Below are 27,199 nucleotides of genomic sequence, written 5' to 3' on the forward strand. Positions count from 1 at the left end.
CTTCAAAAACTGGCCTTTCGGTTCAATAACAATCGACCGTCAACTATATCAAACATATTATATTCATTCCCAGAGTTCCCTGAAAGTACCATTGTTGTTAAAACGTGAATTATTTGATCAATGATCAGTCAAATGACAGAGTGAAAGGCTTTTTAGTAACTCAATAACAATTATTGTTCAACTCATTAATAATCCTGTTACCGGTATAATATATTTTTGATGTCATAAGAAGAGATTGTGTAAGAGAGAAAACCAGAAAATTATAATTATTGTTAAATTCATATTTTTCAACGTGTTTAAAATAAACGGTCATGGTACATTTGCGCCTTATTAATCTCCAGATTTTTTGGAACTTCTGTCTCTTGTAATTTACATTTGTATATTATTTGACTCTTGACATAGGTTATTTCTTTCCTCTCAAAGGAATTTAAATTTCAAACAAAAATGCTATGTAGTGATATGATCAACCTCTTGAAAAGGCTCTTGCTATTGTATGTGTCTATAGAAAACTGAATCATATTTTGGATAACTATGAATAGAAATCAACAGAGAAATTGAGAAATAGAAACTTTTATATAACCTCATATAGATAGATAATAATCGTCTTGCAGTCAGTATACTGATATTGATCATTTTTGTCTAGCCTATATCCTAACATAATAAAATGGGAGTTTGTTTGAAAGTATCATCTTAATTTTTTATGTTGTGTAGAAAATAGTAACTTATAAAGTTATTTTATATAAAGATTACTAACATAGTATAGTAGGTCTATTAATTTCTTTCCCGTTTTGCTTGATTATCTGACTTGAATGGAATTTTCCCAGTTTCTGTAATTTGTATGACAAGCTTCGTTCTTTATTGGTCTGAATCGTATTCAGTTTAACAGATTCAATATTTCAAGACAAATCTAATAACATTTAGCATTCTCTTTTTTTCAAAGAATAGTTTGAATGCGATTTTGATGAAATATAAATGCAGCTCAAGTGGTAGCAATAGTTTGATTTCCAGTTGAACTATAAATTATAGAAAGGATTACTGTATTTCAATTATTGTATATTCTTATTAAATATAGGTTGATTGGAGCTAAATTTAATTTGTTAATAAGACTAGTTTGTTATGAATTATAATTAAAACTGGCTAGAATAATGCGAAAAAGTGTTGGGAAAATTTATTTTTTTAACCTTAAACGTGAAATGCTGTTATAAAAGTGGACTTGAAATATTGACATCAGAACTTTTCAATTTGACAATATTATAAAATCTGTACTTCAAATTCTTTCAATTATTGTGCTATTAAAATCATGTTGATCATTGCATTTGAGCGTTCCTAATGCTCCTAAAATGTCCTAATTTCAATATTTTAGAGTCTACTATTCACAATCAACCTGTAATTCTCTATTCTACGTGTATAAAAAATAAATATTCGCCCATAATATTTCAACCACTGCTTATCGTGATACAAATCATTTTCTCTATACACTTGGAATTGGCTATTTATTTCGCTTTTAGTATCTACCTTAACAGTATGACTATTATAACAATATTGTTCAATTAGTTGAATTTTACACCTATTCAAGTTTTCAAGTTATTGAAGTAGTGTAAAAAACGCTTCGACTACTGTAATGCTAGATCGTAAGCTACTGTGTCAATGAACTCAAATGATGCACTTCCTCAAATAAGAATTATTACTGTCGGCTTGGGAATTGGGATCTCTCCGCGACCATTGTATTATATAATATATCTCTGTGAAATCCAAAAAATATCAGCTGTATCTTTTGGCATTTTAGATGTGTGCAATTTTCAATTAAACTGAATTGTTCAATTGAATTAGTTAAGCGCGGTGGTAGATTGGAATTCAGGCGTATAAAGCTGCGTACAGACTTATGGTGTGTTCACATTGAATGCATATATTTTATGTGTCAGTGCAAGCTTGATTATGTATGACAAGACGTGCAGATGAGAAATGAAACCTGGAAAGAGCAATAGGTGCACTCACACAAAACGCTTGCCCTTGCTGTTTGCGTTCAGTGTGAGCAGCTACACGCAAGTCACAACGTGTTTCAATTGCACTTTTCAAATTATTTTGTATTTGGGCTCATGCATGATCTGACGTGCACTTGCACATTTACGCATTCATTGTGATTACACCCTTAAGCACCACGACTTGAACAGAAGTTTCTTTTATCCACGTCTTTTTATCAGGTGTATTTGTACAGAAACAGTAAGTTTACAGTAAGTGTACAGAAACAGTTATAATAAGCATAGCATATCAACTGATGACAAGAGAAATGCGCTTTTTCGTTGCGTATCAGTTTGTATGCACCCTTCGTTTTACACTATAAAAATCTTCGTATAGTAGTGTAGTCTACTTGATGGGAGTTTTTATCCAATTTACTTAATTTATGAAATTTTATAATTTTTTATAACATTTTTAAATGTTGACGTTATTGTTCAGCTGTGTTTTTTGTAAATTTCTATTTTCTTTTCATGTTGCGATTTTACTCTTATTGAGAATTTTAAAACAAACGTAGATACTGCATAGTTTTACAATTTACTGTAAAATAGTTCATGGTTTTCGATTAAACGTAATTATTTGTTATTGAAGAAACTTTTTTATTTTTAGATGGAATTTACATGTTATTGCTTCCATAATCACAAGCCTATCCAATTTCATGTATGATGGATTCAATCAATCTTTCATCTAAATCATTCTTCAGATCAACTAGTTACTCATAAACACCATGTTTAACACCCATATTAACCATGGATTTTTGTCCTTAATGTTTTATTTTATTTCTTGAAATTCAATTCTGTCAATTATAATGTTGTTTATTGTGAATAATACTGTTTTGTGTTACTAAACGATTCACTCCATTAATTCCATTCCCATTTGCAATATTCTATTCATCACGTTGTATGTAAATTTTTACTCATAGCAATTACTCATTCATAATTGATCCATTTTATCAATTTATGGTTTTTTCGCTTTGGAAATTCATTGTGTTTCAATTCAATTATGTCAATTTAAATGTTTTTTACTGTCTGTAGATTTAACCTCTGTAGATTCAATAGTATCTGATTGAATTTATCTATTATAGTAACACACCCATATATTTTATAATGATCACATTGAAAGTTGAAACACTTCCATGCTAATCCCAAATTAGTGTTGTTTACTGTTCTTCAACACAATTATGATTAGGTCCCTGGTGAATAGTTGACTCAGTTTTTGTTAAATATAGTGCACTGGCTTGCTGACGTCATAGCCCTTTGCATGTTCACACTAGGCATGCGCCCTAACATGTTTCCATTATTCAAGACCACCAGAACAATATGTTCAATAACTTCCAAGGAAGTTATTGTATAATGAGTGCCTTATTCACTGAAAAACTTGAATTCACGAATTTTTGTAGTAAAAGGATATTTTTGATTTGAACAGAGTTACTGATTTAAGTCCAGCAGCCAAACTTTTCCTTGGACAGGTTACAGAGCCCGACCGACTATCAGTGCGTTCATCTTTAATATTAAATGTATTTTATGAAATTATTCCATTTGTCGGATGGTCAGTACTGCTATGTAAGGGTGGCCCTTATAGTCAACCGCACGGAAAGAGTCCGATGGAAATTGGAACGACTGAGTGATGCTACAACAATGTATGCGACCACAAGCCTATCCAATTTCATGTATGATGGATTCAATCAATCTTTCATCTAAATCATTCTTCAGATCAACTAGTTACTCATAAACACCATGTTCAACACACACTTGTCCTGTCGTTAGAGTAGCCACCCTTAGGATGCATGGAATTGTCATGAAAAACAAAAGCGACTGTCGCACTGAACTTTGTAACCTGCCACAAGTGATTACGATATTATAACGTTAAAATAATCATCAATGTAATTTGCAGATTTTACTGTTTGAGCTTCAATCACAATTATTCTAGACTATTGATAAGAAAAGTAGTGTATCTCAACCGCGATCTTTTTTCATATCCAGATAATACTGACGATTTATCAATTTTACTTTAAGGAATTTAGAGGACATCTTATGTTCTTATCGTTTTGTTGTATGCTATTGTATTAAACATATATTTTCGATGCTATTCATTGGTTCATCTAGTCTTTTCTGTGATAATATTGTAGAGTTTTCCCAGTTGAAATAATTTGAGATTCTCTGTCTCCTTGTTCCGGACCACTTTCTCACAGACTCTAAGATGGACAATTCTATTGAATCAAAATTCGTGGAAGGGACAGTTTTGGGTTGTGCCTGTTGATCCTCCACTAAATTATAAAAACAAATAATTGTGTATCATTAAATCAATAAAAGAAAAAAATATTAGTGGAAAAACTGAACTAGATATATAAAACTATACCCACAGTAACTTTTTCTTTCATATCGACGTATGAGGCTCAAGATTTATGCTCAAACTATTGAATGCAATGCTATTTCTTTAGCTATGTTTTTTTTTTAGAATCGGACTTGCTTACAAAATTTGCTCATCTTTTTTCTCTCGTTTCCTATCTTCCTCTCTGGTTTGCCCTCTGAATAAAGCTGCATCATTTCAGACCTATCACCTGAGGATTTCAGACCTATCAGTATTCTACCTGCATTGTCCAAAGTGCTGGAAAGACTTATTCATGCTCAAGTTGTACAATTTTTAGACAACAATAGAAAGCTTCATAACTTTCAATCAGGCTTTAGGAAATTCCATTCAACTGAGACAGCTCTGCTTCGTGTCACTGATGATATAAGGTTAGCTATGGACCAAAGAAAATGCACCATCCTCACCCTATTTGATTTTTCTAAAGCATTTGATACTGTTGATCATACAGCCCCTTTGAATAAGTTTGCTATTCTTGGTTTCAGTCACAACTCGTTAGTTTGGTTCAAATCCTATCTGTTATGTAGGAAACAATGTGTATCTGTCGGTGACAACAAGTCAACTTGGAAAAACGTTTTGCATGGAGTACCACAAGGTTCAATTTTAGGCCCCCTCCTCTTCACTTTGTATGCTAATGACCTTTCTTCCATTATCAAATTCTCCAGTTTCCATACTTATGCAGATGACCTTCAAATTTATTTAAGCTGTCCCATAACAAAAATAGATGAAACAGTTGGAATTATGAATCAAGATATCAATTCGATATTTGAATGGACAAAGAAAAATGGCCTCAAGCTTAATCCCATCAAAACACAACCCATTATAATTGGATATTCTCGTCTTATAAACAATATTGACCTTGAATCGATTCACAAAATTAGTGTAGATGGTAATGACATTCCTTACTGTAGCTCAGTTAAAAATTTAGGCATTATTATGAATAATACTCTTGACTGGTCAGAACAAGTGAACAAAACTTGTAAAAAGGTATTCTCAGCCATGCACTCATTGAAGAAAATGCACGATATCCTCGCTAGAAACATTGAATTATTATTGGTTCAATCTCTTATCTTCCCACATTTAATGTATTGTAATTCTGTTCTCAACGATATGCATGACACTCTGAATGATAAACTACAGCGTTGCCAAAATTATTGTCTACGTTTCGTCTACTCTCTTCAACGCCATGATCATATCACCCCAGCCCACATTGCTAGTTCAACATTAAAGCTTCCAGATCAAAGGATTTTTCGAATAGTCAAGCTTGTTAGAGATATCTTGAAATACGGTAATCCGAACTATTTTTAAAATGATTTCAAATTTGTCTCTGAAGGTAGGAGGATAGATGCTTCACATACTAGAACCGGAGAAAGTACTTGAAGGTTACCCAATCATCGAACTACTATTTTCACAAAATTCTTTCTTGTTAGTGCCTGTCGTGCATGGAATGCACTTCCCGTTACTATCAGGTCCATCGAGAGCCGAGCGAGCTTCATCCTGACTTTAAGAAAACATCGTTTAGAATATCCACTGCATTACTGCTGTATATTGCTGAATATTGATTACCACCCTGATCCACCATTAGTCTACTCCATTTCAATAATTCTATTTTATTTGATTACATAATTACATCACTTTATTAATCATATGATTTGTTCTTAAATTTTCATATATATGAAAACTTCTACAAAATTTTTATTTGTGAACAAATCTTTAGTCGTATAAATGGAATCCAAAGAATGGACATTGATATGTCCAAAGCCTGCCAGTTTATGTAGATGCATTACAATATTATCTTGAATAGTTATTCCAAATTAATTTTTTCGCCCCACTTGGATGTAATGAGCTGGTTTACGTGCGTCATATGGAGGCCGAAAGTGATTGTTTTCTGACCAGGCCGGTAAAATTTTTACGGCCCTAGGGCTGTAAAATAACCTTGAAGTCAGCTGATTCTGATTTGATGTGAACATGTTTACAAAATAGTTTATGAAACGGAATCAGTTTATGCTTCTAGAATTGAATAAAGTTTTTGCAATAAGATACTATCATTTTATTTGGATGAATGAAATACAAATGAGATATTATAAACTATTCAAATTCAATTTTCAGAGTATAATAGAATCTAACCTCAAACCTCCTAGTAAAGCGTTTATCACGGAACATGGTGGATAAACGGAATCATTTTATGCTTCTAGAATTCAATAAAGTATTCTGTAATAATATACTATCATTTTATTTAAATGAATAAAATACAGATAAGATTATAAACTATTCAAATAATTCGATTTTCATAGAAGGATAGAACTTCTAACCTAAACTTCCATTGACATTCAGATCACATCGGATTGGCCGAATTTCAAGTGTGCCGAAACAGCTGATCAAAAACTTTTTCAAGTGTGATAAACCAGCTGATCAAAAACTTTTTCAAGTGTGATAAACCAGCTGATCAAAAACTTTTCATTATTTTGTGTTTATCATTCAATAATTAAAACATTTATAATAATATCATCTTATTGTCATTTGGAAGAATAAAAAGTATAAACTCAACCTCTTACATAATTGAACATAATATTTTAGGTTATTTAGACAAATCAGAATAAAAAATAAAAATACTTGGACAATTTCTTGATATTCAGATTTGCTAGAGCTATGACCTTCCACTTTTGCTTTCGGAAGTGCTTATAATAGACAATGAGAATAATATTATTATTCTCATAGGCCTATATATATTGTTTATTTTTCTGTGTGGCGAAAAATTACGTTCTCACCATGGGCAAAAATGTTTTTCCGGCTCTCAATCTTTTCTAGTCCTCGGCCTACGGCCTCGGACTTGAAAACCGATTTCGAGCCAGAAAAGTCTCATTTTCGGCCCTAGGTGCGAAATATACTATTTCATATCATTGTACAGTTCAATAATTATTTTCTTAGTTTATGTTATGTAAATTCATCTAAAACTTTGCTGTATTGTAAGCTATTGTATAAGTGTATAAGCCAGTATATATTGTAATCTACATAAATAAAGTACTCAATCTCCCATTCTTCCCTTTTTCACTCCTCATCACCCTTCATTCCTTACTTTTATACCCTCTTCCAGCCTATTACATGGAAAACTATAGTTAGCTACGTATTTTTCCTCCTTCCTTTCTTCTCAGCACTCACCAGAAGCCGGTTTTTTTTATTTTTATTAGAAATTCGTATTTTGATTGTATTGTTTTTACTTTCCTTGCCCTATTACCATAGGTAAGGAAAGTATTGCTTTCCAAAAAAAATTAAGGTACCCTAATTTAATATTTTCTATAAGTTTCATTACTTTCCTTGCCCTATTACCATAGGTAAGGAAAGTATTGCTTTCCGAAAAAAAATTAAGGTACTCCAATTTCTATACGTTTCAAGGTCCCATGAGTCCAAAAAAGTGGTTTTTGGGTATTAGTCTGTATGTGTGTGTGTGTGTGTGTGTGTGTGTGTGTGTGTATGAGTGTATGTGCGTATGTGCGTCTGTGTACACGATATCTCATCTCCCAATTAACGGAACGACTTGAAATTTGAAACTTAAGGTGCTTACACTATAAGGATCCGACACGAACAATTTCGATCAAATGCAATTCAAGAGGCGGCTAAAATGGCAAAAATGTTGTCAAAAACAGGGTTTTTCGCGATTTTCTCGAAAACGGCTCCAATCAATTTTATACCTAAAATAGTCATTGATAAGCTCTATCAACTGCCACAAGTCTTATATCTGCAAAAAATTCAGGAGCTCCGCCTCATCTATGCAAAGTTTGATTTTAGATTCCCAATTATCAGGCTTCTGATACAATTTAAACAAAAAAATTCGGAAGGAAAAGATTGAGCATAAAAATCTCTACAATTAATGTTCAGTAACATTTTCACCTAAAACTGAAAATAAGCTCGAAATTGGAGAAAATGTGATTATCCAATTATTGCAAACTGTTGGCAACTGTTGATTCTATTAAATGATTCACTATGAAGAGATAGCAGACCTCGTGTGTCTCCAGCGTTATTGCCCTGTTACCAGCTGGCTCATATCTTTGAATAGTAGACTTGAGATGCGCGTGTACACTAGCGTCAGGTGATCAATTCTCATAACGGCAAGGAAAGTTGTGTGAGTGCGCCACACCAGATTCTTGTATATTGATTTCTTTTGTGTATTCTGTGTTAAATTGAATAAAATGATTGATTGATTGATTGATTGTAATCTAGTGATTGACGATAGTGTTGTTGTGTTGTGTTGGCGGCAGGCAAGACTAGCCAAGACGATGTGTGCTACGTTGTGGCGAAATACGACTATGCAGCTCAGGGTGCGCAGGAGCTGGACTTGCGCAAGAACGAGCGCTATCTGCTGCTGGATGACTCGAAGCATTGGTGGCGTGTGCAGAACGCCCGCAACCAGGCAGGCTATGTGCCGAGTAACTATGTCAAAAAGGAAAAACCTTCACTATTTGACAGGTAATTTTATTATCATTCTTTCATGTTTAGTTCAAACTACTTGACTAGAGCGATGAAGCATTCATTGATTGAACTAAAAATTAAAGAAAATTTATTTTAATTCTCACACACACAACATAAAATACAATAAAAATGAATATTCAATGAAAATGAAAATTACCAGCAAAAGTACAACCTATCTTGAATTTGTCAGTTATTTCAATCATTTTGAAGGAGGACAAGGCTCTGAATGAGCTGTAACGCCAAGGAGTAAGTAAGTATTTCAATCATTCTTGCATACCTTATTTATGTTCAATAAAAATCCCATCTAAGGCCTTCTAGATAATTCTCCAAAATTATTTTAAAAAATTCTTATCGCTGAGATTGCAACAAATCTACCAAAATTAAATTTTTATGAATAACAATCCTAGCTGCTTCCAAAAAAGCAGCCTTTTCATATGATTTATGTCGTTTGTTTTTGAAACTGGACTGAGACTTTGAAAAGTAGAAAAATAACATTATTCCTTTTTTGAAACATTTTTCATCGAAATTCGGGAGAGAGAGTTTTGGGCTATGCCTGTTGTTCTCTCCCAATTGTATTATTGTATATTATGGTTTGTGATTGTCAACAGATGAAAATAAATGTATGATTGATAAGGGAATGTTTGCTGCAGTGTCAATAATGATTTATTCGTAGTTGATTTTGCTGTTGACGTAGTTGATTTTATGTCATTACATTTTTATCGTCATTCTGTTGGATCGTAGACTGGTATTAAAATAAAACCTATCAAATTTTATCAAAATTAATAATTGATAAAAGAAGTATTTTATTAATCATGACTTACTTCACTAAGAAAGATCCCTCACAAAATAATTGATAGTCTATTCCTATTGCAATCCAAAATTTTGTTGACTATCCTTTTTTTAGAATATTTCATTTCAGAATATTTTGTATCTCCGATTCTTTGTTGTTAATTCTATCATTATAATTTGTAATTTCCCATTGGTCTATTATTTATTGTTATTGGTTGTTTATTTCATGTTAAAGCCTCTTGCCGATGACAAAACATGCATGATGAACATGTATGTGTGCATGCATGTACATGTATGTTTATCATGCATGTCCCCTACCGTTAGTGGCCAGCCTTAGACAAGAATAGCAACACCAATGTTAATCAAATTATAACCTGGACCTCGCTAAAGGACAAACCTTGTAACAGAACACTTCTTGAACGGTCCCTTGAGATATACTATATCGAGGTTCCACTGTAATCTATTGACAACTCCTATACTCTAATATGAGTAATAAGAGTAATAATAATAATAGAGTCTTTGGGAAGTTTTTAAATAGAATCAAAACATGTCAATTGTTGTTTTGGCTCCCTTGTCTTTCATTCATTTTCTCTTGAAATTCAGTATCGAAATAATTTATCACATGACCACCGCCCTATTTATATTTAATAAGGTTGGATTCAAGATGGCGGACTAAAATTTTGGATCTACAGAAAGTTTTTTTTTTAATCGGATAGGATCCCCAATGAAATCAACTGGCTAATTATCATTGTAAAGGAAATTTAAGCTGTTTTTAAATTTTCACCAAAACTGTATGTATATATTATTAGACTTATATTATTATTACCGCTAACTCCCTATTAAATATTATAAATAAATATATATAAATATATATAATAAATATACTATTTAATATATTTTCTATTGTATTTTTCTACTATTTTATATATATATATATAATATATATATATATATATATATAATATATATATATATATTATTTTTTACACTTTCTAAATGATCCCTAGACATTCAATATTATTGTACAATATAAGTAAATTACTTGGAACACCTGACCCCACAACTAAAATAAACACGTCATAGGGAGTGATAGGAGAATTGGCGGGGAAAATACATGTAAGGATTCTTTTGTCATTAAGAAATTTCTACCAGGTATTCAGTATGCTACAACAACGATTTACAAGAATGTAGCAGATGAATTCAATGTTTTTTGCATCAGTTGACCAAGTTTCGGCTGATGATATAGATTCAAGAGGGCCTCTTTTAATAAATTGATGATAGTCAACATTTTAATCGAAATAATTTCGTGTCTCAAGCTGTAACTGAAGCTGAAATTATGCATGTCATAGGTAGTCTCAGAGGTGGATCAGCTCCAGTGCAAGATTGATAGTGTCTCTGCAAAGTTCCTGAAAGATAAGTTTGGAATTCTGATCAAGCCACTAATCCATTTAATTAATCCAAGTTTATAGTCTGGTGTGTTCCCTGAGTTCCTAAAGATGGCCAAGGTTTTCCCCCTCTTCAAGTCTGTTGACCCTTCTGACAAAAACAATTATCTCATTACTGAGCGTTTACTCGAAAATAGTGAAAGAGCTTATTATGTTCTATCTTAATAGGAATATTTTATGTGACTGTTAGTATGGCTTCAGAAAAAACAAAAATATATCTGATGCTCCATTTGACATTTGCAGAGCTTTAACTATAAATGAAGGAATGGATGAAAATCAAAGGATGATGTTTCTATTCCTTTACCAAAGCCTTTGATTCTGTTGACAGGAAAACATTATTGAATAAATTAAACTGTATTGGAATTCGAGGTACAGCGTTGGCATGGTTCAGAAGCTATCTGTCAAATCGTCTCCAATAAAGTAGTCCATCATGATCAATAAATTTGAAAAAGGAAAATTTGAAATCTTGTTTACGATGTACAGAAACTCAATAGGGTAATTGAAAAAGCTATCTACGAAATACGGCGTTCAAAATCGATCTAGTCTCTTGGAATTCAAACAACAAATTTTTGCGAATAAACGCTGATTTCTCGCATTGAATATATTAAGACATAGTATTTAGTTAATTTTTTAATAGGGACTTCAAGTGAAAAATTATTCACTTTGAAATACTGGTGAAATGATTTATTGCAAATTTCAAGAAGTTCTGTCAGATCTCTTTTTATAGACTTGAAAACTAGTTTATAAATAGCTACCTAACAATTTCAACTTGGTTCTTTTCAAGGATTACAATGAAAACAATTAAATAAACAAGTTAATAATTAGATCGCTAACAATTTCAACTCTGTCCTTTTCAAGGATAACAATGCTTGTTCTCTGATGAGCACAATCGTAATGCGTCATTCATTGTTGATAGAAAGAAGGTCAGTTGTTGAACGAATATTGTTTGTTGTTAGTTGGTGGAGAGGGCAGAGTGGAACACAGGCTGGCTGGTTCCCGAGCAACTACACACAGGAGGAGGGCGAACTGGACGACACACTGCACACATACGCAATGGCCGAGAACGTGTTGGACATAGTGGTGGCGCTCTACTCGTTCACATCGACCAACGACCAAGAGTTGTCCTTTGAGAAGGGAGACCGGCTCGAGATCCTCGACCGACCGCCCGCCGACCCCGAGTGGTACAAAGCACGCAACTCTCACGGCCAGATTGGTCTTGTGCCTAGAAATTACCTACAGGTCAGCTTACTGCTATTGAGTTTTGAACTATAGTCTGTGCAAACCTTACTGCAAAATCTACAAATACACAACTAATAACAATAAAATAAACTACTGGAAAATTACAAACTATAATGATACAAAAGAAGAGTGGTAAAGAAAAAATAAACAACAACAAATCAAAATCCTACAAAAGCCCAACCTCAAAACTTTTTGTTGGAAGCCTTTCGCTGTGATGACTCAACAATGTATGACACCATGAGTATGCACACATGTTCATCATGTTTTTACGACATTTCTTGTCTTTAGTGGCCAGCTTTACAAAATTGCAATCAAAGCTTTATTGCAGCATTAATCTTATAGAGAACAGCGCGGCCAGAGTGAATAGAATGAAATATTATGCCTTCAGTTCTTGTTTGATTTAATTGTGTGTGAGAAAGAGCAAAATAGAGAGCAGGCGTAATTCTAATAGAATCGACAGAAATACGGCAACAGTACGCCCCCATTCTCGTAAGTTGAGAATAACAAGGTCATAAAGCTTAGTGCTCCAAACCAAGGTTTGCATTGACTTTAATTGATTTTATTTATCAGCTTCAATTTGATTTGATTGATTTCAATAGTAGTTTTCAATATTATAATCTTCTAGTACTTCTATGGTAATAATATTAGTGCAAAGAGTGAAAAATAAAATATTGTTTATGTTTCGACAGTGCATTTACTGAAATTAGTTGTTTTTTTTCGTTAGGGCTATTCTTGAATATAATTAAAAATAGAAATCTGAGTACCCTTTTTAAAATTGTTTACTCACAACATGTCACAAAAAATGTCATTTTATTTATTTTCCAATCACTTGATAATAGACTATATTAAATTCTTTTTAGTTTATATATAGGCCGTACCACATATTATCTCCTACCGTTGCTTGGATAGTCTACAAGGATAGAATAGAATCACTGCCTTTATTTTGACCTAGAAGAGTGGAGCCGAGCGCAATCGGCCCTCTCTTACTTTCAACCCTCTTAGTGGAGAGTGGAGAGAATTCATGGTAATCCACTGATTAGTGTTCCGGAGTAGGATTACTACATGTATTTACCATGTAGTAATTGATTACAATGTATTTCGTGCTCATGAGCGGTGCAAATCAAAATCAAAATCCATTTATTGCCAAAGACAAATTACAATTTGTATAGGCCACGTCATGAGAAAATTACATAAATCATTACATATATAATCATACAACATAGAAACAACAAGAAATCATCACATCAACGTCTTAAAAATTCTCCATATTGAAGGCAAAATATTCATCATTGTTATAAAAACAGTTTCTTATTAGAAAATCCTCAATTTTAAGTTTATATTCACTCACTAGTAAGCCTCTTATATGTAACGGTAACTGATTATAAAACTGATTATGAGATATTTATTATTATGATTTATATGATAATAACTGAGAATGAGAGCAAGTTAGTCTTTGCAAATAATAAACATTGAAAAATAAAAATACATGGCAAACACATAATTTTCAATCTAACAAATAGCGGTTTACAGTGCGTAAGGGAAGGAACATTACACATGGTTCTAATTGCTCTTTTTTGCAAAACAAAAAGTGAATGGGAATCACTACTATTGGCCCATAATATAGCTCCATACAAAAGATGTGAATACACATAACTATAGTAGACATTTACTAAATTTTTTTGAGACACTATTTCCTTCAATCTTCTCAACATAAAAACACCTCTTGTAACCTTGGGGATAGTGCAGTCAATATGACACTTTCATTTCATATTATTCTGTATATTGATGCCTAGAAATTTGACAGAATGCCCTGAATTCAAGTTATTATAGGATACAGATAAGTTTTTCGTTTTGTTCAAATTCAGAGCAAGTTTATTAGCATTACACCAATCAGACATTAGTTCTAATTTTTCATTTAATAAGGTTTCTCTTCTGTTGAGATCGGTCACGATATTCAGGCACACATCATCTGCATACATATAACAAGTTGTGCTCTCATCCTCAATATTGCCTGGCAGATCATTCATGTAGATAATAAACAGTAATGGTCCTAGAATTGAGCCTTGAGGCACTCCATTAATACCAGGCTTGTAACCAGACACGTCTCCATTAAAATACACTGCCTGAAATCTGTCCATTAAATATGACTTTATAAGTGCTAAAGATCTACAATTAAAACCAAAACTTTCCAGTTTAGAAAGTAGAATGTCATGAGAGACAGTGTCAAACGCTCTTGACATATCAAATAGTCTTGCGTCCACAGAATTTTTACCTTCCATACCATTTAATATTTCCTGGATGAAAGACACCCGCCAGATAACTGCCTGGCATGTAGTGTGGTTTTCCTGAAGCCAAATTGCCTGCAAAATAGCAAGTTATTTTTCTCAATGAAATCGACCATCTGCTGAGCTATTAGAAATTCAAAAACTTTGGAAAAAATTGGTACTATAGATATTGGCCTATAGTTGCTACATAGGTTGAGGTCACCTTTTTTAAAAATCGGCACAACTTTAGACAGCTTAAGCATATCAGGAAAGGTAATTGAGTCAATACAATGATTAAAGATATGACAAAGAACTTCACAAATATGCTGACTGCTAGCTTTACATATGAAGGAATTCAAATGAAAAATATCCAAACAGCTACTATTACTAGAGAGTTCAATGCGAGGAACACTTCTTCCACGGCTACATGGTGGAATGAGAAAGATGGACCTCCTTTTTTTACTTTATTTAAATAGTGGGAGACAGTATTTAAGCTATTTGGTATTGCAGCCAGAACCTCATTTATGCTGTCAACATAATACACGTTGAAGTTTTCAGAACTCAGGTCTACATTTTTTTGGCGTGAAGCAGATTTACTATTCAATGATAGGTTCTCTTTGATTATCTTCCACATTATTTTGGGTTTATTACATGCATTATTGACTAGATTATTATGGAATTTCAATTTTGCTTGTTTCACTTTCTTATTGTACAGACACTTCATATTCTTATAAATTTCCTTGTATATATCTATATTACATTTTTTTATTAACTCATAAAAAATATAAACAGGTTTCCTTCATAGCAGTGAGTTCATCAGTGTACCAATCTTCACAAGAGGAGCGCTGTTTATTAGGCTTAATTGTTTTCACAGGAAATAAACAGTTAACATGCAACAAAAACATATAACAAAATAAAGAAAACTTATCATTAGGATTATCACAGTTATACACATTTCGCCAATCAATGGATTGCATGAGATCATTAAACTGACCAACGCCTTCATAATTAATAACTCTCATAGTAATTTGTTGTGAGCTTTGTTCACGTTTCAAGACTGTGTCTAGATTAATTGAAGCAGTCACTGCGTGATGGTCAGAGGCGGTCTGCGGTAAGACTGCTGCATTCCATCTGGAGGGGTGAATTGATGTGATGACATTGTCAATGCAAGTGCCGGAGTCACTATTATTATTAGGCCTAGTAATGACAATCATGGTATGCATATCATAACAAGCAAGCAAATTCATGAAATCGGCAGTAAATGGATTCTGATTATCGTTAAAGTTCACATTAAGTCTGCACAAATCAATACTTCATTTCAGACAAAACATGAATTTGTTAAAGCAGCCTTGGCTGTATCTTCATAAATATTCAGCTAAAATATTAGTATAAATTTTTTGAACTTATCAAAGTATCTTTCAGGCGTTTCTTCATAAACTAATGGCAGTCGATGACGTGAAAAGTTGAATTGGGTAGTATGAGAAATATTAATATTATCTACAATAATGCTTATCTCCTTGTTTTATTTAAATAAAACGACACAACACTCTTTCAACTATTTGAAATTGCATGACAAATCAGTACTCTGTGTAAAACTCTTTCTCTTTTCATTCAACTCGATATTATTTCTATTTTAGTTATTTTTTATCGCGATTATTACCATACCGATACAGATATAGATTTTTGTGTAAAATTTTCTTATTTAGTAGTTTATTATTATGTAGTATTATTATTTTATCTTGTTATTCTGTAGTGTGGTAAATTTCAATTTTACTATTAATTTTAGTGTAAACTTTTCCTTCATCTTTCAATTTGATTCATTATAATTTTGTTTTGTTATTTTTTAGTGTCTTTTACAATTACAGGGTGTCCACGCGGCGGGAAAACCGGGAAATCCGGGAATTGTAAGTGAATTTCATTTGGGCGGGAAATGTACGGGAATTTTGTCGAGATACGGGAATTTTTTGACACTTCCGTCAACTAGCTAATTATTAATTAAGGACAGAGTTAAAATTTAGCCAGTGGATGAGTGGTGTATTAGTGATGGATGATGCAGGTTGGTGTATCGATGTGGCGTTCTATAAATATAGTTTATCGATACGGCGTTTTATCGGTGCCGTGTATTGATAGATTCTATCAGGAGGAGGAGGTTTCTTTCGATATTCATTATTAAGGTATGTCCACTCATGTCGAACCGAACCTCGAACAGCGCAGCGAACCGTGCACTTCGCTGCGCAGCGCGCCGTGCAGCGAATTCAAACAATAAAATGCTGTCAAGTGGTGAATCTTTTCCAATTTTAATAATGAAACATCTGTACTGTTGATTTATTTTACTTATTTCGGCTTCGAATCATCAGTTTCCGTAGTGACAATGATATCTGAAATAATTTCAAGACATAATAATGTTCCAATCACTTATTTTTTTCTAAACATGATTAGAATATTATTTGATCATACATTCTTGTGAATCAATAATTGATCATCCATTGAATCGATAGGTACTAAATAAATAAAAACCAATTGGAGAATTCAATCAAACAGACTCTAGAATATTATAATATATTTTTGGTAACAAAACTATTTAGAGTAGTAATAATAACTTATTACGAAAAATTAATATTATCCAATTTGCTTATCCGGTTTTGATCAGGGTCGTTTCAAATAAACAACTTATTGGATAAACTGTTTTCATCTGCTTAATGTTTTTGTTTCTAATTATGTAAAGTCAAGTCAAGGAAGGGTTCTAGAAAGGTTTGGAAGACAATTTTTGACCACACAGTTCTGTTTAGGGTAGTAAGGTGGTAAACTTATCAAAAGTCCCCACCCCTACTACCTGTGCTAAGAGGGTGGGGGTGGTTCAAAGGTACCATTTTTTGGTTTCTCGCAAATAAATCGAAAGCTATACATCTCACGGAGACGACTGTTCTATACAAAATTGAAGCTTACATAATTTCCTACAATATTCATCTTACAACTTTTTCTATATCTACCACAGTTTTCGAGATATCTGCTCTTGAAGGTGTGACATTTTTGAAAGAAACACGTTTGCTTCCATTTTTCTGCTATTTTAGCTCTTATAACTTCTTAAGAATCGATGGAAAAATCCATGTTAATTATGAGCTCATAGAGCAAATTCTTTTCAATTTGATGTATAATTCCACACTTTTACGCATTTCCCTACGACCTTTGCAGCAGCTTTATTTAGTGTTGAATGTGAAATCTCCAGTTTTGCAACAATAGACCAATTCACAAAGGAATTTGGAAGGAGTGTTTTGAACACAATTTTTGACTTCGCAGCTTTGTTTGATACTAGTTAGGAGGAGAACATATCAGAAGTCTCCATCCCTACCCCATTTGTTGAAGCTTTTGCTTCCACGCTTATGCTCTAAAATGAAGTTTGATAAATTCTCTACAATTCCTGTTAAGTGGAGTTTTGTGATATTTCAAACAGTTTTTGAGAAATCCGGTCTGATGAAGATGAGGATGAAGATGCGCACTAATGCTATGTTTAACTTCTTAGCTGCAAAGAGCAGCAGCAAAGTCAATTATTATGTTCCAGACAGACCCTTCAAATTTCATTATCAATTGATCACTACTTGTTTGAATTGAAATTTCAACCCCCTGCATTAAAGCTGCTATAACAATGAGTGAAAAACTTCAAATAGTGAAACAATACAACATTAAATTGATACTCCAGAATTGATACTCCACAAACCTACAATGAGCGACAATATTAATTTTAGCATTGCATTGCTGGAGAGTTATAAGCCCTGAAAGCGCCAACATAATTTTCCTACTCTGTACTAATATAAGCCAGCTCTTCACTTTATTATAGTATAGATCGGTGAGCCTGAAAAGGTCCTATCCACCTAAGTAGGTACGTTTTTTGTGTTGCCAAAACATAGACCAAACCAGACACCTTTTGGGGGAAATTATTCAACTCTACCCACTTTTTCGTGAAATAACAATGATCAATGTTCTTACCAACTAAAATCGATGGCAAGTGGAAAATATTTATAAAGGTGTCACTTTTTGTGAGTTAGTATATGCTATAGTATTTATTAAAATAAATAGGATATTGAAATTACAGAATCTATTCCAGTCAACTTATTGGTTAGTTGGTGAAATTAATTATTAGTTTAAAAATAACAAAATTTTGAAAGGAAATAATTGTCATGATACTGAGCTCTTGGTCAACAATATTTTAATAATGAAATTTATCCAATCATAAATTTTTCAGAAATTATTTTATTTGCATTAAACATTATTCATAGATTCCTATAAATGTATGTATTATTCATAACAATGAATTTTTCAAAATATAGATTATGAGAAGAGGCCTGTACTGTATTAATAAATATTCGCGAAAGTATTCATATGTTTTCCACTTGTGATGGATAGCCAAAATTGGACCACAAGCTGCACGGCGAAATTTTTCAAAATATAGATTATGAGAAGAGGCCTGTACTGTATTAATAAATATTCGCGAAAGTATTCATATGTTTTCCACTTGTGATGGATAGCCAAAATTGGACCACAAGCTGCACGGCGAATTTTGATCAAAGCAGGGCTCTGATTAGCTGAAAAGTTCAGCATTCGGCGAACGGCGTGAAGTACGGTTGAAGAGCGGCTAGTGGGACGACGAACGGTACGGAGAAACTGCGCGGTGGTTGTTTCAATTTCAATTTAATTTATTGCCAATTAGAATATCAAAAACATATTACAAACTCTTTATAACATGACATATCATTGAAAATATAATTAAATAAACATAATTACTCATACACATATGATTGAATAAAATTAAATATAAAACATCTGAGTTTTAAAATTATTAACATTTATGGCTAATGTTCGCTGCAGGGCGGATTGTACGATTCGCTACGCTGTTCGAAATTCGGTTCGGCATATGTGGAAATACCTTTATATCCGTTTGAGGTATAGTTCCGTATCTGGTGTAGGTATTATTGATGTTGAAATTATTGATAGTAAATCAAATTACACACATGCTTTTCAGAACCTAAAATGTTCTTTTCAATATTAGTCCAGTCAATATAGACATGAAAAATCTGGTGTGGCGCACTCACACAACTTTCCTTGCCGTTATGAAAATTGGTCACCTGACGCTAGTGTTCCCGCGCATCTCAAGTCTACTATTCAAAGATTTGAGCCAGCTGGTGACAGGGCAATAACGCTGGAGACACACATGAGGTCTGCTATCTCTTCATAGTGAATGATTTAATAGAATCAACAATAATTTGCAATTGAATAATCACATTTTCTCAAATTTAAAGCTTATTTTCAATTTTAGGTGAAAATGTTACTGAACATTAATTGTAGAGATTTTCATGCTCAATCTACTCCACTTGATTTTTTTTGTTTCAATTGTATCTGAAGCCTGATATTGGTAATCTATCTTCATTGATGGGGCGGAGCTCCTGAAATTTTTACAGATATGGGACTTATGACAGTTGATAGAGCTTATCGATGACCATTTTAGGTATGAATTTGATCAAAATCGTTGGAGCCGTTTCCGAGGAAAAATCACGAAAAACCCTGTTTTGACAACATTTTCGCCATTTTAGCCGCCATCTTGAATTGCATTTGATCGAAATTGTTCGTGTCGGATCCTTATAGTGAAAGGACTTAAGTTCCAAATTTCAAGTCATTCCGTTGATTGGAGATGAGATATCGTGTACACAGACACACATACACTCATACACACACACACACACACACACACACACACACCACACACACACACACACACACACACCACACCACACACAACACATACAGACAATACCCAAAAACCACTTTTTCGGACTCAGGGGACCTTGAAACGTATAGAAATTTAGAAATTGGGGTACCTTAATTTTTTTCGGAAAGCAATACTCTCCTTACCTATGGTAATAGGGCAAGGAAAGTAAAAAGGGGGTGTGCTTCCAATATAATATTGTAGCTCTGATTTTTCAATATATTGTTCAAATGAGAAAGTCCAGAACCAATTTTTGCATGCAAAATTTCCTTATGCTAGATACAGAATGGCGCAAACACCTCGTATTTTCGGTTCATTTTCTAGTTTTCAGCTTGTTTCCGCCAAATCCAGTCGTCGGACAGTTAAATTTGCTCTTGCCTTTTTCAGATTATAAAATTCTGAATAAAATGAAATCACTTGGAGCTTTCTATAAGTAATGTGTTCTGAGTTACAAAAACGAGTAAAATTTCAACAAAATAATCAATTTTTATGAATTTCGGTTTTCAATCAACAATATCTTCTGATTGCCACAATTCAATTGTATAATTCAAAATCCCTTTGGCGTCTCCAGAGGGATTTTGAATCGTTCATTTAAATTGTGGCAATTGGAAGATATTGGAAATGTTGCATAAAAATTTATTCTAGACTCTAGACTTCTCTAATGTATCCAAACAATATATTGAAAATCAGAACTACAATATATAATGCAAACACCAATGTATATACCGGTAGTGACTGGACTATAATGTTTTAAAGGGTATAGGGTAAGTTAGGGAGTTTCGTTATTTTCCAAATTAACCCCTCTTCTAAGTAACCTCATAGTAAGTTACTGTGTAAGTTCTGAGTAACCCCCCCCCAAACTATATTTTTTACATATTAAACATGTGTTTTAACCTGCGCGGAAAACCGGGAAAAACGTGAAATATACAGGAATTGTACGGGAATTTTCTGAGCCTGATCCAGTGGACACCCTGCAATACCAGTCCTAGTATTAATTTTTGTGTAAACCCTTCCTTCATCTTTTAATGTAATTTATTATTTTATTGTTTTGTTATTTTTGTAGTGTATTTTAAAATACCGGTATATGTATTAATTTGGTTTGTTTAAACCCTTCCTTTATCTTTCAATGTAATTTATTATTTTATTGTTTTGTTATTTTTGTAGTGTATTTTAAAATACCGGTATAGGTATTAATTTGGTTTGTTATGATGACTTATTAAAGGAATTGAGTGCATATCTGACACAGCCTCTCCGGGAACGAGTGGGTGGAGCCGAGCGAAACGACTCGTTAGAAAGGAAAGGCGCAACTCCGGAACGTCCGCACCTCATGGGCAAGCCGTGGTACTACGGCGAAATCACAAGGGCCCACTGTGACAACATCCTCAACCAGCAAGGTCACGATGGAGATTTCTTGATACGCGATAGTGAAACCAATGTAAGTTTTCAATCTTATCAATACTATATATAAGTTTTGTGCTGCATGTTTTTCTTGATTAGTATTTCGGTTTTGTCACATATCCAAGAACAAAGTGTGAAAATGAGATATTTTTTAGCTGAGGAAGCGAATTTGATCTTCTGAACAGATAGCTTAATATTCATTATTGATAAGATGTTCTAGTTAAGATAATCTATTATTATCAATTGAAACAACGTGTTTAGAAATACCTATGTAACAAGATTAACAACTTCAGGCTATATTGAATGAATTAAAATACCTTTCAGAATAAATAATAAAAAATCAAATATAATACAAAAAATTGAGAAAATTAAATTTCACTAAACTGCTGAAAGTTCGACGAATTACAAAGAAAACAGTGGGAAATATTGGGAAAAATATTCAATAGAAAAAAATACAACAGATAATTTAATAATTTCCTTAGTCTACACAGAGAATGTATTAATACGAGGGTCATTCAATAAGTAACGAGACAAATTACTTATTTTCAAAAACGGGTGAATTGATCCATATGAAACTTTCAGGACATGAAGTTGGCCACCTTGCGATGACATCTGATCAGTTGTTCTATCGTATTTTGCATACAATCCCAAATTGACTCTGTTAACAATAGCGAGTCCGCTTGAGTATTGCACCATGGAATAACAACGTGCTATGATCAGATTATTTTAATCGCAGAAGGTGAGAAAGGTAGTGAAATCCACAATAGAATGTTAAAAGTGTACGGTGACCATTGTTTGAATCGTTCAAACGTTTACAAATATTGGTAGAACAGTTTGAAAGTGGTCGTACAAAAGTTCGTGATAATCAACGCAGTGGACGACCAATCAAAGTTGGGACTTCCTCTCTCGAATCTCGAATTTATTCGTTAATTCGGGACAATAGGCGTATCACTGTTGAATTTATAAGTAAAAGTAAACGCAAATGTTGGAACTGTCCATAACAACAAGCTGCAGTACAACAAAACTTGTTCAAGATGGGTGCATAGACAACTCACGGACGCTCATAAAGAAACCCGGCTCGAAATTAGTCAACAGTTGAAAAATCAGTAAGTAACTGAAGGAGAATGTTTTTTTTTTTCAAAAGAATTGTAACGTGTGATGGAACGTGGATTCACCATTATAATCCAGAGTCAAAACGACAGTCAAATCTGATCATGGCACGTTGTTCTTCCATGGTGCAATTCTCAAGCGGACTCGCCATTTTTAACTGAGCCATTTGGCGATTATGTTTACAATATACGATAGAACCACTAATTAGATGTCATCGCAAGGTTGACAACTTCATGTCCTGAAAGTTTCATATGTATCAATTTAACCGTTTTTGGAAATTACTAATATGTCTCGTTACTTATTGAATGATCCTCGTATAATAATATCGTTTTCTAGCTATAAGAAACTATAGTTCTCAAGTTTTTCTATACATCACCTACTCTAAATAATGAGCCTCTTTGTCATGGTCAAGAATCTATAAGGAGTACAGTAGGAGTTGTTAGCTCTTCTGTATTGTAGTCAAAAATACTAAATTGTTCTCTAAATACTACCAATACTTTTCAAAACTGCATGAAACAAAACTTCAAATACATACATTCTGAGAATGAAAAAACTTTTCTGACTCTCAAAATGTGTTTTATTAAGATTTGAAAAAAGGATGTTATGATACCGCAGGATGTTATGATGTTATAATACGAGCCTTATTGTTAAATAAAAAGTTACTGCACATTTTACAGGCCGGACACTAGGTTTTATTGCTTACAAAGCTACTGGTGTGTCACTGATGTCTCAGCACTGGTGTCTTAGACGGGCTACACACTGGTGTCGCAAGACACGCGTCTTAAGACGCGTGTCGTGTCTTATCAAATTTCATGAGGCATGCATGTCTCTGTCGCTTGTCGCATGTCTCGTGATTTTCGGTTGTTACAAAGCTGTATTACAGACTGAGCATGAGCAGTGACTAAGAGTACTAAGTGCTGGCAGTAGACAGTGGCTGGAGCGCATGCGCGGAGTGATGCATCTCGCGCGACATGTGTCGCATGGAACCCACTAACCGGTTCCGTGCGACACCTGTCCGATACACAGGCGATGCCTCGAACATAGATTACGTCCTAAAGACTCCATTCATGGAGTATAAGACAAGTCATGTTATTACATAATAATTCTAACACTAAGTAGTTCAACCTAGTTCAGGTTTGAAAGGAATTCTTGTACACTATAAAAAGCTCTATCAACTAAATATTTTTTCATTTGTTTTTTGAAAATCTTCAAATCATCATTACTTTTCAAGATTTGAGGTAGCTTGTTATAAAATTTCCTACCAATATAATATGGTTTTTGTTCAAATAACCTACTATTGTGACCCATTATATGATAATCTGCTCTGTTTCGCGTATTATACTCATGAACATCTGAATTCTGGATCACACCACTCGTTTTCACATGCATTACAACTTCATATACATACAAAGATGGCACAGTTAATAGACCAAGCTTTTTAAATAAAGGCCTACAAGAGTCTAACCTATTCACTTTCTCTATACATCTGAGTGCCTTCTTTTGAATCTTAAACACTCTGTCCATATTTTGTTGAGATGAATTACCCCATACTAAAATAGCATACCTAATATGAGATAGTATAAGTCCATGGTAAGCAGTTAACAGTAGTTTTTATCATTCAGCCTAGCAAGCTGCCGCAGGACAAATACCCCAGATGATATCTTATTACATATCCTCTCAATGTAAGGATGCCATGTCTGTCGCAGGCAGTGAGTAAGCTCTGATTTTACACCAACACAGGTTGGTTTCATATGCGAAATGCCTCGGACATGAGATTTGTCGTAGGCATCATGTCCACGACACCAGTGTGTAGCCCGCCTTAAGCCGCGTACAGACCTAAGCCATATAAACTGCATACAGCCACGAACACGCGTATTTAACTTATAGTCCAGTCAAATGGTCGTTTTTCAGGAAACAGCCCCGAAAGAATTTTTCTTGACGGTTCTATATGTATTTTGGGGCGCTGAATTCGAATCTGAAATTTGCTGACACACCAGAGGGCGGCTTCACCCCCAAAACCCCTAAAATTTCGGACTTTTTCCAATTTTTCAATTTTATCTCGTGAACCTTGAGTTTCTCAAGAAAAATCATTCCCGACAAAATTAAAGAGAATAAAATTTCCAATAAATTGAATGGTCGCGCAGGATTCTATCATTTTTGGCTACGAATTTTCAAAATAGGGTATTTTTTAAGGGGTTTTCAAAATGATGCAAACCTTCCACTTCTACCCTATACAACATGGATATTTTCCTAGTATAGATAAAAATCACACATTACGTGACAGAACAATTCATTATGAACAGGATTCCTTAGAAATTTTCGAATTTAGTAGTGGGGGGAGGGGGGATATACCCAAAAATAGAAAATCATGTCCTACAGCCAAAATACAAATTTTTCATTTTAATACCTTTTTAGGCCATTGACAACAGTCATGCAAGATGGGTTTGAGGCAACGTAGCTTATAGAGCATGTAATTCTCTTTCATTTGAGACCAATCGCAAGTTTCTGTCATGTATCTTACTCGTTTTAGAGACTCTTGAATAACAGTAAAATCGCAGAAAAAATGAGAAAATGAAAATTATCATTTTTTCAATCAGCTGTAACTTTTGAATGGTACTGAAATCAGGAAAACGATTCATGGGAGCAGAAAGAAGAAAAAATTCTCTACAACCTTGACTACTTTTTATCTGAAGTGTTTCACAAGATACGCAACTTTGAATATACGAGACTGTAGAAATGATTAACGTATCCAAATGTTTTCGCATATACAAAGTTGCGTATCTTGTGAAAAACTTGAGATAGAAAATCGAAAAAGTAGTCAAGGTTGTAGAGAATTTTTTCCTCTTTCCGCTCCCATGAATCGTTTTCCTGATTTCAGTACCGTTCAAAAGTTATAGCTAATTGAAAAAATGATAATTTTCATTTTCTAATTTTTTCTGCGATTTTACTGTTATTCAAGAATCTCTAAAACGAGTAAGATACATGATAGAAACTTGCGATTGGTCTCAAATGAAAGAGAATTACATGCTCTATAAGCTACGTTGCCTTAAACCCATCTTGCATGACTGTTTATTATCGTAAAACTGTCGAGACTGTGAAAATGAGGGAAATATCGCAAATTTATTGATTTTTTAAAATTAAACGTATCTCACCTCACGATTATATTTTTACAAAATTCATTTACCTCACACGAAAGAGGAGATTCTGTTCTTCAAATCAAGACCAAGAACCATTTTTTATCATTTCCGGTTACCGAGATACACAGTTTTGAATATAGAAATTGGCCATTTTTCTGTGTTAAAATACACTAAAAGTGGATTTTTTATTTGTTCATCAAATTTCAATTATGATACATGATTTTGAACCGTCTTGACGAGCTGAGAAGAATGAGCTGTAGTACGAGGAGATCTGATCATTCTGTCAAAAGTTTGTTTGAAGTTTTGATCCTTGACGTATCCTTATGACGAACCCACCACTAGGAAATACTGAAATTAAATGTTTCTAACGGGTGATTCTCATAGAAAATAACCCGCGTGAGATGATTTCAGCCGAAATATGTATTTTTTGTTAGGAAGGCCTTGAAAAGGTATTATAATGAAAAATTTGTATTTTGGCTGTAGGACATAATTTTCTATTTTTGGGTATATCCTCCCTCCCCCCACTACTCACTACTAAATTCGAAAATTCCTAAGGAATCCTGTTGATAATGAATTGTTCTGTCACGTGATGTGTGATTTTTATCTATACTAGGAAAATATCCATGTTGTATAGGGTAGAAGTGGTAGGTTTGCATAATTTTGAAAACCCCTTAAAAAAATCATGTCATCAATTCCTGCATCAGATAAGTCCTTCTGTGCATTTTTAATCCAATTTTCCCCCGTTTTTTTGCTCTTTACAAAAAGTAGGATTCTCCTCGCCATTCAATCCCCCCCCCTCCGGCAGTCTCATCAAATGTCCAAGAATTTTAATCTCCTCCTTTTGATATCGGCAGATACTTTCCAGTATTTTTCCACAACGCAGTTCTTTTGTAGCCTATAACCTTCTTCCGTTTTCCTTGGATCAATTATTCTCCTGATGATTTTCCTCTCCACACGACACAAATCCTCACTAAAGTTTAAAGTTTCACTTGCATGCAGAAACAAGGGTTTAATTACTGTTTTGTAATGTCGTACTTTGGATTTTATCGATTTTATCTTCTTGTTGTAGATGTTCTGTAGTAATCCAAATCCTTTTGAGCTTTTTCTCTCTCTCTCTCTCTCTTAGGGCTTCTTTTTCAGAAATAAATTCTCCAAGATATTTGAAGGATGTGACATTACTTTCCATACTTTTTTTCAAGTTTTTTCAGCTTG

At 33.6% G+C, this 27,199-nt stretch overlaps 1 protein-coding gene across 1 annotated transcript in view; it reads left to right on the forward strand.

Moving 5' to 3' along the window:
• Positions 1-27,199, forward strand: part of LOC111050717 (cytoplasmic protein NCK1) — a 37,654-nt gene that overhangs the window by 3,674 nt on the left and 6,781 nt on the right. The window contains exons 3-5 of the mRNA XM_039422813.1: positions 8,637-8,845; positions 11,907-12,320; positions 21,565-21,777. Coding sequence (XP_039278747.1) covers positions 8,637-8,845; positions 11,907-12,320; positions 21,565-21,777 — 836 coding nt within the window. The remainder of the gene's footprint in view (positions 1-8,636; positions 8,846-11,906; positions 12,321-21,564; positions 21,778-27,199) is intronic.

The sequence above is a fragment of the Nilaparvata lugens genome, chromosome 3 (genome assembly GCF_014356525.2).
Source record: "Nilaparvata lugens isolate BPH chromosome 3, ASM1435652v1, whole genome shotgun sequence".
Lineage (NCBI taxonomy): Eukaryota > Metazoa > Arthropoda > Insecta > Hemiptera > Delphacidae > Nilaparvata > Nilaparvata lugens.